The sequence below is a fragment of the Myotis nattereri genome, assembly GCF_964212035.1.
Source record: "Myotis nattereri genome assembly, chromosome: 1".
NCBI lineage: Eukaryota > Metazoa > Chordata > Mammalia > Chiroptera > Vespertilionidae > Myotis > Myotis nattereri.
In genome coordinates this window covers 216,424,295-216,440,207 of record NC_138075.1, presented here as the reverse complement: position 1 = coordinate 216,440,207, position 15,913 = coordinate 216,424,295, and the positions used below count along the sequence as shown (strand labels likewise).

Here is a 15,913-nt window from a genome sequence, read left to right as displayed (position 1 = left end):
GAACCAGAGAGGAGGGAGCCTGATTCTGGGGTGCGTCACCAGAGAACTGCCCTCTCGCAATCCAGGACCCCTCGGGGGATGTCGGAGAGCAGGTTTCGGCCCGATCCCTGCAGGCCAAGCCGAGGGACCCTACCAGTGCACGAATCATGCACCGGGCCTCTAGTATATAAATAACATGGTAATTATCTGTTTAATACTTTGGTAGAGTTTTATTTTAATGTTTTGGGGAGCATTCACTGATAAAACAATTTAAGTCTTAGCTCCCTCCCCCTTTTTTTAGTGACTGGTGCTTTAACTGTCTTACCAGTCTCTACTGGTTTGGTTTCTATGTCTCAAAAGTCTGGTTTCTGTGTCTTCTTAAGCCAGTTTTAGACATTTTTATTTTGCTTAAAATTGTCCATATCTTGAGTTGAGATTTATGGGTATAAAGTTTTTTATATAATTTTTTTATAAATAAGAAAATTTCTCTGTTTTACTAAGTATTTAGTGGTGAATTGTTGTCTGGAATTTGCCTTAAAATATTTGAGGATAGATGAAACCAATTTTATAAAAATTTGGGAATAATTGAATTAGGTTATTCAGAATATGGGAGGGAGCTCATAATACTAGTTTTTTTCTATCTTTGTATATGTTTAAAATATGTGTAATAAATTTTAAAAGTAATCTCTGTATCTATGACTATGCCTCTCTTAAATTTCTACTGTTCATTAGTAGCCTTTTTTTCTTCATTAGAGTTACCAAAGATTTGTCTATTATAAAATATTGATCAAATTTTCAGTTTATTTGCTTTTGCTTTTTTGTTGATAATTTGTTTTCCATCATTATTTTCTTCTGTATTTATCCTATATTGCTTTCCTATATGTTTTTCTCTACATATCATTTTCACTAAGCCATAGATTGGGCATGCTGCTCTATTATTCTGCTTTATAGATTCATACTTTCAGATTTTCTTTAAATTTTTTTACACTTTTTTTTTTTTTTTTAGAGAGGAAGGGGGAGAGAGAGAGACAGATAGAAACATCAATGATGAGAGAGAATCATTGATTGGCTGCCTTCTTCACTCCCCACTGGGGATTGAGCCCACAACCCAGGCATGTGCCCTTGGCTGAAATCAAACCCAGGACCCTTCATTCCGCAGGCCGATGGTTTATCCACTGAGCTAAACCGGCTAGGGCCAGATTTTCTTTTTGACGGGAGTAATTTAGAAGTATTTTGTTTGATTGTAAACTTTCTAGATCAGTTGATTTTTTTAAAAAAAACTGTCCATTGTTATTTTCAAGTTTTCTTACTTTTTGATCTGTGAATGTGTCTGTGTGAAATCTACTTTTTGACACTTGTTAATAATTTCTATGTAATCTAATATATGGCCAATTTGAAGGACTGTATTTGAAAAGAATGTGTTTGGGCACAATTAAAGCTTTTTAGTTGTTAGTCAAATCATATTCTTGGCTTATTTTTTTACTATTTGATATGTTAATTTTGGAGAGAAAGTTAAAGTTCATTGTGATTGTGATTTTGTCAATTTCTTACATTTCTATACAGTTTTTGCTTTGTATTTCACATTCCTAATGGCCCAGCACTTTATTTTGCCTGTGGTTTGTTCTTTTATCAGTGTGAAATATATCCTGCTTTATTCCTCTTAAGGCTTTTTTGTCTGTTGTAACACTGGTATACTTTATTTCTTTTTATTAGTATTTACCTGGTATTATTCTATACTTCTATTTTTAACTTTCATCATTTTGTTTTAAGTATATGACTCATAAACATCACTTAGCCAGATATTTTTTAACCTAGCGTGAGATTCTTATAGTAGGTACACTTAATTCTGTAGCTTATCTCAATAAACTATTGATACTTTGAACTTTTACTGCCATCTTATTTTTTTATCTTAAATTCCAATTATTTCTTTTTTTCCTATTTTTATTGAACTGACCTGATATGTCTTCGTTTCATTTATTTTTCTCTAATGATTTGGAATTTGTATACATATTGCACTTTAAAAGTGTTAAGTTAAAGTTACCTACAATACATGTGGGAAATTTTATCAAACACACAGTTGGGGATTGAGGGGCTTTGAACTTGAAAGAAGAAATAGTATTGAGGATATAGTTTTTAAACTGTCACCTTGGTAGTGGGAGCCATGGTGTTGTTTGCTATTACCCAGGGAAATCATGGTGAACAAACCATCACTAGGATAATTCAAAGTACGTAAGTACTCAGTGTTTCATGAATGTTCTGTAAATGAACGAGAAAAAGGGAGTAAGGATAGAATCTGAGGGAGTGGTGACATTGAAGAAGAAAAGCCATCCTAGGAGAGAAGTGACTTAAAAGACAGAAGGTAAACTTTGAGAGTGGTATCTCCAAAGGCACATTAGGAGATCAGGAGATGATCGAAAACAGTGCTATGTGATAGAGACATTAAGTAGATGAGGACTGCAAATGGACCTTTGGAGAGGCTCCCATGTGATCACTGCTGGGAGAGAGTGATAGTAAAATTGTGGGGTAGAGGTTGGAAGTAGAGTCAGGAGTTAGAATAAAGGGTTTTCTTTTGATGTAATTTATTAGGGAACGATAAAAAGGAAATTGGATATAACTTCAGGGAGATACGCAGGAAACTGAATATGCACTCTTACTGCTTTACAAATCTTTTAGTCCTGGCTGTGGAGATAATGGTCCTCTTGGAAGAGAACTACAGTTAGTTGGGAATGGTGGGTCTTTTATCCCTTAAAGCTACTCACCTATTTACCTACTGATGATTTAGAATTTTAGAAGATCGTGTGTTGTGGTGGTGGTGGGTGTGTGTGTGTGTGTGGCCAATTCCTGATGATTTGTGGCTGGAAGGGCAGGGAGACCTCAGCCAGCAAGTTTTTGATCTAGAGCTCTAAACAGATTATAGCTATCTCTTAATTTCCAAACTTAGGAACCAGAGATTCAAATATATGTATTTAAATAGGGCTGTTTGAAATAGACTCATATCAAAACCCTTACTCTTTAAAACCCAGAAACCTAACTACTTCAGGTAAAACCTTGTGTTTTGTTGTCTGAATTGAAAATCCAAACTTGGAATCTGAGTAATCCAGATAGCAAAGGATAATTGTTCTCTGACAACTTCTCTCTCCTGTCTGTTTTTTGTTTGTTTGTTTTTTGAGAACCTGGGAACTGTAGGAAAAGAACCAGGATATACAAAATAAAAAAACAAAACAAAAGAACTAGGATAAATGTGGGTCAAAATACACCCTTTCCCCCTCTGATTAGAAACCTTTTTTTCTGTTAGATCCATTTCACTGGGCTTGGCTTCCTCAAGCAAAAGTTCCTTTTTCTGAAGAAACAAGAAACTTGATTCTACCAAATATTTCTGACATGAATTTTGTGCAAGATTTATGTGAAGATCTCTATGAGCTTTTTAAGGTAAATAAATTTTTAGTTTTAATTATTACAGAAAATGAAATCTTAAAATAGAAGAGGTTTTCTCGATAGAGTTAATTTGCAGTTTACTGTTTTTGGTATCACTTCTTGCAGTAGAACTTGACATAACAGAAAGAAATTAGCAGTTTTACTCTTACTCTACAGGAGCATAAATTTGTGAAGTTACACTTAACTGTGAGTATTCTTTGAAGTGAAACTTAAAACTTGAGAAGTTATTTTCTTCAAAAGTTGAATATTTAAGTAATGACTCTAAAAATTATAACAAATGTTTGGTGACCTGTAATAATCTACTTCTTTCAAAAAAACCTAAACTCATTGGCAGTGGTTCTCAACCTTCCTGATGCCGCGACCCTTTAATATAGTTCCTCATGTTGTGGTGTCCCCCAATTTCATTGTTACAAATTGAACATAATTAAAGCATAGTGATTAATCACAAAAACAATATGTAATTATATATGTGTGTTCCAAAGGGGTCACGACCCACAGGTTGAGAACTGCTGGGCTAGCGTGTCATTTTAAATCCTTCCTGGAACAAGTTAGAGTATAAATAAACTATTCTTATCATTCTAGGGGTATACAAAAATACCTCAGGTAAAAACTTTCTAATGACCTTAGGGGCCAAGTTGAAAGAGTTCATTTGTTTTCAACTATTTGATTCAAAGATCTTGAATTTTGTAATTATGATTTTTTTTTCTTTTCTGTGATAGACTGACAAAAGATTTAACAAAGCCACTTTTGAAAGTCAGATGTCTGTGATGAGGGGCCAGGTAGGTCACTTTTTCACACGCTTGCTAAGAAAAAAATTCCTCTTTGAAATACTAATCAACTTTTTTCTCCATTGTGACCCAGATACTGTTTTTGCTGAACCAAAATAGCTCAGATGATTAGAAATGAAGTTGATTTCAATAGTATCTTTCCTCTATTGTCTTGTAAATTAGATATCACTGACTTTATTGTATTTTGTTTAGTTACCCAGAACCCTACTGTGAATTCTTTGTCTTTATTTTGGTAACTATCAGTATTTTCCTGATTGTTATCTTTTTTTTTTCTGATTGTTATCTTTCCCTCCCAATTCCACCTTCTTAGAGCACTCGTGCCTTTTGATTATTTGTCTCATAGTAGAACCTGTTTGGCCTTTGCAAGAGCAGTCAGTAAATAACCATGTCACCAAGGTTGAGCACTGATAGGGGCATAAAAGTACTAATTGTAACTCAGTCCTCTCACCCCTCCTCACCTCCTCTAAGAAGAAATACAAGATATTAGGTCGGCTGCTGTGGACCTGCAGGCTGGGCTGACCGACAGATTACAACGGGTCTTCTACTCTGTTAGTAGTATTTAGATTCCAAAAGGAAGACTTGAAATGAAAATAAATTACACTGTAAACAGTCTTTTGGTGACTTGTTAAATTAACTTTTTCTTCCTAAAATATACATTTAAGGTGGCTGTTTGCTGCATCCCTGGGGCAAAAAGACGAGTCTAGATTTTGCACTGCCTGTTATATAACTTTAACAAATAAATATAGTTAGCCCTAGCTGGGTTGTCCAGTGGTTAGAGCATTGGCCCGTGTATTGAAGGGTCCCATGTTTGATTCGGGTCAAGGGCACATGCCAGGTTCCAGGCTCAATCCCCAGTAGCGGGCGTGCAGGAGACAGCTGATGAAGAGTCTCTCTCATCATTAATGTTTCTATCTCTCCCTCTCCCTTCCTCTCTGAAATCAATACAAATATATTTTAAAAAGTAAAATTAAAGGAATAAATATAATTAAATTAGATAATCTTTTACTCACCAGTTGGTTGGGCTGGTTTGATTCCTGGTCAGGTTTCGGGCCCAAGGCAGCATGCTTACCAGAGGCAACTGATTTATGTATCACTCTCACATCGATGTCTCCCTCTCCTCCTCCCTCCCCCTCTTCCTCCCTCTCCCTCTCCCTCTCTGTAAAATCAGTAATAACATTTAAAAGAAAGAACTGCTGTAAGTTAGGCTGGACAGTGGGGTGCGGTTTACTCAGTGGATGAAGAGTCTGGAGCAGCCGAGGACAAACTACGGCCCGCGGGCCGGATCCGGCCCATTTGAAATGAGTAAAACTAAAAAAAAAAAAAAGACCGTACCCTTTTAGGTAATGATGTTTACTTTGAATTTATATTAGTTCACACAAATACTCCATCCATGCTTTTGTTCCGGCCCTCCGGTCCAGTTTAAGAACCCATTGTGGCCCTCAAGTCAAAAAGTTTGCCCACCCCTGGTCTGGAGCCTCACAGGGATGTTTCCCATAATTCAGGCATGAATGAAGGGCTTAGATGATCAGTGGCTGTAATTATATTGCAGTGTTACCATCCCAACTATTTTTGAGCTAAATTTTCAAGCATTAATAATTATGCCTGAATTTGACCTTTTTTGCTGGAAACAAATTAATTTATTGGTATGCTCCATCTTCTGGCATTGTCATATCCTTAAATATATATATCTTTATCGTAGGAATAATTTTAAAAAATAAAAGCTGTAATTAATTTTGTAAGCTTTTTAAGTATTGATTAAAGTTGGTACATGAGGAATTTAAATTTTAAAATACTTATCTGAAAAGATATAGAGATATTCCATTACTGAATGTGGTCTATTAAAAGATATACCAGTCTCTATCTGATTTTTATTTATTAATATCCTATCTCATTCACAAAGGAGTTCTAGTATTATACAGATGTGTATAATAAAATAGAAAAATCACAGGATCAAGATAGGGGGCAAGAGTCTGGCTGGTGTGGTTCAGTGATTGAGCTTCAGTTGACCTATGAACCAAGAGGTCAAGGTTTAATTCCCGGCCAGGGCAACATGCTGGGTTGTGGGCTTGATTCCCCAGTGGGGAGCGTGCAGGAGGCAGCTGATCAATGATTCTCTCTCATCATTGGTGTTTCTATCTCTCCCTTTCCCTTCCTCTCTGAAATAAAATATATATATATATTAAAAAAAGAGATATGGGGAAATAAAAAATAAAATAATGCCTTTATATGTTTTAATTTAATTTAATTTTTTTTATTTGATTTTGACTTATTTGAAACCAGAAAGAGCAGGGCACCTGACCGTGTACATCATTATGTAGCTCTCTAGTTTTAACTGTATTTTTTTAAATCTGGTGTGAAAAATCAGGTAGTATTTTTATATTCTAAAGTAAGTCAGTGCTTAATGAAACAGAGACTTAACAAACAAAAACAAATAACACTAACCTATGTTCCAAACAACAGAATCATCATTTAGCTATTTCCTTAATTGAGTCAAATTACTTGTGTTATTTCTATCACTTGTAATTATCCCTTAAATCCCTCTTTTCAGTTTTGCCAATTAACTTTATGATTTGTGCTTTGTACAACCAAGTCTTTTGCCCTCGTTTATACTAACTCTTTAGTTTTATACACATAATCAGTGACATGCTCTAATTCTTCACATAAAGATGTGGAATGGGCCCTGACCGGTATGGCTCAGTGGATAGAGCGTCGGCCTGCGGACTGAAGGGTCCCAGGTTCAACTCCAGCCAAGGGCATGTACCTTGGTTGCAGGCACATCCCCAGTAGGGGGTGTGCAGGAGGCAGCTGATCAATGTTTCTCTCTCATCGATGTTTCTAACTCTCTATCCCTCTCCCTTCCTCTCTCTAAAAAATCAATAAAATATATTTTTTTAAAAAAAGATGTGGAATGGAACTCAAAACTAGAATGAAGAAATTTCTTTTAAAATCTGGGCTAGTAATGTTTAGGAAAGTTAAAGATAAACTGTGTTTTGAATTTTACATCAAATAGCAGTAGGGCAAAATGTTTATTTTTTCCCTGTGCCAATATGGAACACTAGACCTCAGAAAATATAAGAGAAAAAAAAAGTAGAACAACAAAATAATGTTTCTCTCGTCAATCACTAACTTGAAAAGTTATTTATTTATTTCAACCCTACTTCCAGTACTAGTGTACTTTCCATAAAACGTGAGCTTTCCAAGAGAAAGCCCTTGCCCTAGCCGGTTTGGCTCAGTGGATAGAGCGTTGGCCTGTGGACCAAAGGGTCCAGAGTTCGATTCTAGTCAAGGGTACATACCTTGGTTTCAGGCTCCTCCCTGGCCTGGGCCCTGGTCTCTATCTCTCTACTTTTCCCTCTCACTTCCACTCTCCCTAAAAATCAATGGAAGAATATCCTTGGGTGAGGATTAACGAAAAAAACAATTAAAAATAAAAAAGTGCTCCTTTTTCCATGCTTCTATTTTTGCTTGAAAACATGTATAAACTTCTTCTTTTTCCTAGTTTATGTTTCCTACTTAAGAGTTAGCTCTTAAATCTTTATTTTAAATGGCTGCCTTCTCCAATTCTGTAACCCACTTGCCCACTGGCCATGCATCTTGCTTTTTCATGGTGCTTTTGTCTTCTAGTACATGGTGTAATTTACTTATTAATAATGTTTATCGATTCCTTCTCCTGCTAAAATGGAGCTCCATGAAGGCAGGGATTTGGTTTGCTTTTTTAGTGTTGTATCCCAACACTAGAACAGAGTCTACCATGTAGTTTGCTTGCAGTAAATGTATTTGTTGAATGAATGGATAAGGCAAGTATTTAGTTTTAAAACCAGACTATTTAGACCAGCATTTGTTTAGGTTCTATGCCAAGAATATGTTTATTCAGTCTCTGATTTCATTTTTCTTGGACATTCTAGAATATTTTAAAGGTACCAGTTGGCAAAAGTTATTTAATTTTAAATTTGTGCACTTGTGTATATTTATATATGTGTGTATGTATATACGTCCATACAATATATATTTAAGGCAGTTATCCTCATCATAATCTATTGAGCGTAAACAGATGAAATAAAAATTATAATTATGAATAAATGGTTAAACTAATGTCAGTGAACTGAAGGGTTTTTATCTTTTTTGAACTGGTGAAAATGTCTCCTTTTCACAGATCTTAAACCTGGCCCAGGCTTTGAGGGAAGGGAAGAGTCCTGTCCAGCTGGTACAGATGCCTTGTGTGCTTGTGGAACACAGTCCAGGGAGAACGAAGGGTCGGGTTTCCCAGCTCAACAGTTCCTTCACCCAGAGCTTCCACTGCAGGAAGCCTTTTTTTACCTCCTGGTAGCACATATAAGAGAACAAACTGTTGGCATCATTGTGTTGTTAAAATGCTTCAATTGCCAAAGCCTCAAGTAATACAAGTCTTTAAAAGGTTATGTTTTGAATGTAATCAAAAGTTTACAGTTTTTTGTCCAAATATTAAATTCTTATTTCAGGGAAAAAGTGCCATATCTTCTATGTAGTATTTTTGTAGGAAAACTTGTACTTTGTTGTTGATGTTAGTTTAAAAGGTAATTTCATGGTTTACACATTCTGAAATGACTAATTACTTTAGAATTCCAAATAGAAAAATAAGGTACTTGTTGACTTTGAATAAAATAACTTTTTATATACTTTTTAAACATGGAGAAGAATGTTCGTGTTAACTCTTCTTACATTATAAAGGCCTTCTGAGTGTAAAACTGGTCTTCTGAACTCTAATCGATTCGTTAATAGAAAAACAGGTAAGAATAAAGCAATGCTGCCTTAATTAAAAAGCTGCTATTTTAGAATTTGAATAAGTGCCCTAAAGTGACCAATGTGAGGGACCAGAAAAGTATATCTTGGTTAAGTAATAGATGACCATTTTCTTTTTTGTACTTAAGAATATTTTTGCTCAATTATATAACTATAGTGAGAAAAAGATCTAAAGATATCACCTTTAAAAAATGGAAACACTCAACTGAGACTTGAGGGAAGTTATATAAAATTATAGTAGATTCATAATGTTTTTGAAATTCCAAAGTAGCATTAAAAATTCGTTTTTGTTCTTTGCATCAGCTCAATTACATAATAAATTAGTACTACCCCAAAATACTAGTCTCGTTTAATTTAGTACTTTGGTTAGTATTAAACTTCACTGAAAATTAAACCATACCGCAAATTGCATGTCAGATTGTATTTTAGGGACCTAGGACATAAACTATTAAAAAATAATAGTAGTGTGCCCAGTGTGTGTGGCTTAGTAATTGAACATTGACCTATGAACCAGGCGGACAAGGTTCGATTCCCTGTCAGGGCACATGCCCCGGATTACAGTCTCGATCCCCAGTGGGCAGCATGCAGGAGGCAGCCGATCAGTGATTCTCTTTCACCATTGATGTTTCTATCTTTTTCTTCCTCTCCCTGCCTCTCTGAAATCAATAAAAAATATATATTTTAAAATAACAGTAGTGTTTTAAGGGACTTGACAATCTCAATGTCATAATTACAGTCAAATTTAGAATATCAGCCCTAATTACTGTGAACCATAACAGAGGTAATCACAAAATCATTTATATTTGATTTTACATATCAATATGTCTGACATCATGGGAATTTGTAGCACTTATAACTCACCAAGTGATTTAAATTAAGATGAACCCAATGTGAAGATGTAGTTCCAAAGAAGCAGAAGTTTCATTCTCTTCTTCAGGCTCCAAACAAATAACACCACCTCTTGGACTAAACTGGGTGGTTTGTGGTCGTGGCCATGATGAGTTGAGAGTACTGCTGTCCAAGTAGAAATGTTCTCCTACCTCCACCCACCCTTCATCATCGAAAGGTTGAGGTGATGGAAAACTGGAAGCTTAAAGCCCAAGCTACTATCTTTAGATAAATACTACTAATTGAAATGTGCCTTTGAAGATGTGTTCTAAAAGAACTAAGTTGTTATGATGTAGGTACTGCTTTCATAACATGGTTGTTTTCAGTATTTTGAGAATTGCTATATTAATTTTTATAATGAAAACTTTAGTAAATTGCTACAGTTTTATATCCTAAAATTAAAACAGTGTGTAAATATTTTTTAAAGGTCTGATCAGGCCAGAAAAGTTAAGTTGAAATATTTAAGATGTGATTATAAGTCAGAGTACATTGGTTATATTTTGTAAATTTTCATGAACTTAATTGTTATTTAAATGTTGTGTTAATTTTTTCAGTGAGTATGTTATAGTGTCAAATGGTAGACTAAAGGGAATAAAAACCATCATTGTCTTAAGGCGAGATTTCTCTGGGTGTATATATTGAATATTTAGAAAGTTTGTGAACACATTTATGTTTGTAAATGATGGCAAACCACCATTTTCTTGCTTTAGATCATAGTGGTATAGTTAATTCTTTGTAATTCTAAAAGGTATATTTAACTGGAACCTTTATAATTGGAGACATTTTAATTTTTATTTAATTATATGCTGCCTTATTCTCCCCCAAATTTGTCAGCAACTGAAGACTGTGGAAACATGGTGTTTTACAGACTTGAAAACAATTTGATTCACAATTTATTTTTAAACATTTAAAAAACTATACTAGCGGAATTAAAACTTTATTTTAAAATGCTGGTGACATGCTACTTGATCAGATTACGTTGCAAGTCCTTTACGATATGTGAAGGTGCAGGCAGCATCTTGTTTTACAGTCTACCTTCTCTCCCAGAGGTGCTGGGGCGCCTGTGCAGAGTGGTGGCGAAGACTCTCAGTGTCCTCTGTTTTGGGGCCATGTGACTGCGTTCGGACCAGTCACAGAGCTCTGGGGACAAGTGATGTGTGACTTTAGATGCGGCAGTAAAACTCACTGCCATCAATCAGTGGTCATGACTGAACAGTCTCCCAGCTTCCTGCTTGGCTGTAAACACACAGTTTGCAAAATGGAAACAGCGGGGACCTCATGAGGCACTGCTTAGAGAGGAGAGCCTGCTGACTTCATTGGACTGACATGAACAAGAAATAAATGTATTATTTAGTCACAAAACTTGAATTTAGTCATTACTAAAGCATAAGTGTCCTGTCCTGTCCTTTATAATGTAAATAGAAAAATATAAATCATTTAAAAATAAAAAATCAATTATAGGAGGCATGATGACAGCAGCAGTGGGTCTTCTTTTAATCTCCCAAATCCCCATGGAGCTATCTATAGCAAAAGAAAAAACAACTCAGTGGCCCCATCTTCACTAAAATTAGGTGCTGGACTGTCCCTGTGAGTCCTAGAACCTGACTAAAACCTTCAATAGCAACAGGATCATGTGGGAACAAGAGCTTTGAGGAGCACACAGAGAAAAAGTAAGGGAGAACTTGTGATGTTTGTAAGAGCCAAAGAACCCAGAATTTGGCAACATGTGCTCAGCCCCAAAGGAGGAATCCACAGTAGTGGTGGCAAGCTCAGCCTGTAGGTCCAAAAATCACAATCACAATTGGGAAAGGCTGTCCAGCAATAAATTACTATATCCTAGTAAAAGGAGCTGCAGAAAGGTGTGAGGGTGCTAGGGCAACCTGGGTCTTCAGGGCTCTCAGGAAGTAGCGCTGTGAGTGCACATAGGCCTGCACCAGGGGAAACTATTGGCTATAGAATACACATTGACAAGGGAAGGACGCTGGGGGTAAAGGTGAGAAGGTTCAGACACTGAATAGAACAGGACCAAATAAAACAAGTCAGAAAATACCAAAGAGAACACAGAAAACCGTATTATATAATACTGTTTAGTGACTTACAGGAGAGAGAACCCTAGAACCACAGAACGGAAATGCCTGGCTCACCTTACCTCCTACACAGGAATCTTTGAAAAATATAGATAAAACCATGTCACTTAAACATGACTAATACGCTCTTAAAAAACACAGGATAATCTGTTTAACACACCCACAGAAAATGAAGATAGCCCAGAAACATTTACAAAGCAGAGGAAAATAATGTTTTTTAAAATGCTAAAGGATATTCAGAAATGATAGAACCTAAGAATAACATAACATCAAAATTGGGAAAGTTCAAAAATGAGATAGGCAAGCAACAGGGAGAAATAAAACAAGAGCTAACAGCTCAGGAAATTTTAGAGTTAAAAATATGTTTCAGAAATAAACTAGAAGTAACATGACAAGGAGGCCTGCTTTCATTGCTCCTGTTCAGTATTCTGTAGAGCCACCCAGTGCAGTAAGGGCAGGGAAGAGGTAAAAGGTATGAGGGTCAGAAAGTAAGAAATAAAAAATGTCATTATTTACAGATGACATAATTACACATGTAGAAAGTTCAAAATAATCTGATAACTCTTAGAATTAATAAGTGAATTTTGTAAAGCTTATATATACCAGCAACATTGGTTAGAAAAAAATTTTTTAAAGATACCATTTATAGCAGCAATAAAACATCAGATTCAATCAAAGATATGCAAGATTCTTACACCAAACTATGAGTATTGAGAAAATTGCAGTAAATACGGATGAGATGCCCACAGTGGTCGGTGTTTTTCACACTCTGTCATTTACCATGTTTCAATCATTAAAAGAACTAGAGGCCCAGTGCACGAAATTCGTGCACGCCCAGTGCACGAAATTCGTGCACGAGTGTGGTCCCTAGGCCTGGCTGTCAATCAAAGCACAAGCGTCAGGCATGGGAAGGCAGATCCCAGCTGACCTCTGGACCTTGGGCAGCACCTGGGTCCCCAAGCCCCCACACGCCCCCCCCTCCCCCTGAATCATGGCACCTGAGTCCCCATGCAGAGATGCAGTGAGTGCAGCTGGACACCATAGGCCTGGGTGCAGCATGGGCCTCTGGGTTGCCCAGTAGCACCACATGGAAGTCAGGCAGGTAATGTGCTGTCTCCCAGCTGGCCTCGCAGACTGGCTACTGAGCAAACCCAAAGGAAGCCTGACCTGCCCCTGCAGTCCCAGTGGCTGCAGCCTGGCTCACTTGGAAGACAAAAGATGCTGTGTGGGTGTGGGGCGGGTTCCTCGCGGGTGTCCAGCACCTGAACGTGGGGCTTCCCCAGCGCATAAGCCTTGGTATCCTGGGGGAGGTAACAAGGGGAATGAGAGCGAGTTTGGCAGACACCCCGCATTCTCACCGCACCTCTGTCCCCATCACTCCCGCCCCCATGTAGCCTGCAAGAGGTTGCAGCCCCCCACCCACCACTGGTCACTGCCCCCTGGTGGTCAGCACACATCATAGCGAGCAGTCGAATTTCCAGTCTCCTGGTTGAACTCCTGGTCCAACGACCTCCTGAGGGGACAATTTGCATATTAGGCTTTTATTATATAAGATAAGCCTTGCCCTAGCCAGTTTGGCTCAGTGGATTGAGCGTCAGCCTGGACTGAAGGGTCCCAGGTTCCATACCGGTCGAGGCCACATGCCCAAGTTGTGGGTTCATTCCCCAAGGGGGGGGGGGGGAATGCAGGAGGCAGCTCATCAATGATTCTCTCTCATTGATGTTTCCCTCTCTCCCTCTCCCTTCCTCCCTGAAATCAGTATAAATAAATTTTTTAAAAAAGAATAAGCCTTTATATGAGAACACATTTACATGAATGTTTTGTTTGCCAGCTTTGTTAGTTTGCTGGGGCTGCCATAACAAAGTACCACAGACTGAGTGGCTTAACCAACAGAAATTCGTTTTCTGCATCTGAAGACTTGGAGTCCAAGGTCAGAGTGCCAGCAAGGTTGTTTGACCTGCCTCCTTGGTCTACAGAAAGCTCCTCATTGTGTCCTCACATGGCCTTTTCTTTGCGCGCACACATCCCCGGTGTCTCCAGCCCTAAAGAATTAGGACCCACCAATATAACCTCATTTAACCTTAATTACTTCTTTAAGGGCCCTATCTCCAAAAATAGTCACATTGGCAGTTAGGCCTTCAACATGAATTTTTTTTTTAAATATATTTTATTGAATTTGTACAGAGAGGAAGGGAGAGGGATAGAGAGTTCGAAACATCGATGCGAGAGAAACATCCATCAGCCGCCTCCTGCACACTCTCTACCGGGGATATGCCCGCAACCAAGGTACATGCCCTTGACCGGAATCGAACCTGGGACCCTTGAGTCCGCAGGCCGATGCTCTATTCACTGAGCCAAACTGGTTAGGGCCAGCATGAATTTTGAGGAGGACACATTTCAGTCCATAACACCACCCAAAGTAAAAAACTTAAGCAGCTACATACGCATTCAATGTCTCTAACGTAGCCAAGGTCAGCCTCTACCTTAGCCAATACTGCAGTCCAGCCACCTTCTGAGTCATATTCCTAATGGAAGACTGAGATCATAATAACGCCCACCTGTAAATATTTTCTAAAGTGAAGCCTGAGAGTCTTTCTTCCTAATATTGTGCAGGAACTTTTCAACCTGGATTTGTAATAATTATTTTGTCTACAGAGATAAATGTCTTGCTTACTGCTGGGCTCTTGGTTCTGTTCTACGTAATTGTAAACCATAGCCTCTCATTTCTCACTCATGGCAGATATATGAATTTGCTTTAGCTAGTTTTCATTTCCTTTATAAAATCCCAACTCCTGAATAGATAATAGTTGGTGTGATGGTTATAAATCCCTGATTGAATTCAACACATTTATTAGGTACTCACTGTATGCCAGATTCTTCAAAAGGTATCAGAAAATCTGAAAATGGTATCAAATATTTTCTGTCCAGCCGGTGTGGCTTGGTGGTTGAGCATCGACCTATGAACCAAGAGGTCACGGTTCAATTCCTGGTCAGGGCACATACCTGGGTTGTGAGCTCAATCCCCAGTTGGGGGCATGCAGGAGGCAGGTGATGAATGATTCCCATCATTGATACTTCTATCTATTCCCTGCCCTTTCTCTCTAAAATCAATAAAAATTATATTTTTAAAAATATATTTTCTAAGGAATAAGGTCCTTCCTGATCTTTGATCATATGTCCTACTTCTGCACATTTCTACCTTTGCCTCTTAGATTGTAAATTCTTTGTATACAAGGGAAGGAAAGTAAGTGCTTTGTAAACTAAATGCTTGACTGCCTTTGACTTGAGCTCTCAACATTTTTCTTATTTATTATAGAAGCATATTTTTAATGTCTAGATTTCTCTTGGATTGTGGAGGGTATGACTCATTCAGCCTCTTGGCCCATGGATCAAATATGTATATGACAAAAATGCATTTATCTAAGCAAATTGCATTATTTTTTCATTGAATTTATTGGGTTTACATTGGCTGGCCAAACCATATAGGTTTCATGTGTACAACTCAATAAAACATTATCTGCAGACTGCATCATGTGCCCATCATCCCAGCAAACTGCATTATTAATCAGCATCATTTTATTCAATAAGTTTTTGCCTGCTTCAGAATCCATATAAAGAATTCTTTGAGAAAAATCCTTAAGCTTAAAAGGTTTTATTCTACCACCATGTAATGCAATAGATTTAACTTTTGTCATTTCAAAATGCTGTAAACTTGCTTATGTTCTAATATTCCTATCTTTAATAAATGGAACCCTAGCTTGTTTGGCTCAGGGGATAGAGCATCGGCCTGCGGACGGAAGGATTCTGGGTTCAATTCCCATCAAGGCCACATACATTGGTTACAAGCTCAATCCCCGGTGTGGAAGGCAACCAATCGATGTGTCTCTCTCTCATCAATGTTTCTCTCTCTGTCTCTCCCCTTCCACTCTCTCTAAAAATCGAGGGGAAAAAATATCC

At 37.5% G+C, this 15,913-nt stretch overlaps 1 protein-coding gene across 1 annotated transcript in view; it reads left to right on the top strand.

The window, feature by feature from the left end:
- The window catches only part of PI4K2B (phosphatidylinositol 4-kinase type 2 beta), a 28,382-nt gene extending 17,908 nt beyond the window's left edge, over positions 1–10,474 (top strand). Inside the window, exons 8-11 of the mRNA XM_081083134.1 lie at positions 3,275–3,408; positions 3,571–3,600; positions 4,134–4,193; positions 8,356–10,474. Of these exons, the coding sequence (XP_080939260.1) occupies positions 3,275–3,408; positions 3,571–3,600; positions 4,134–4,193; positions 8,356–8,529 (398 nt within the window). The 3' untranslated portion in view covers positions 8,530–10,474. The remainder of the gene's footprint in view (positions 1–3,274; positions 3,409–3,570; positions 3,601–4,133; positions 4,194–8,355) is intronic.
- Positions 10,475–15,913: the final 5,439 nt, after the last annotated feature.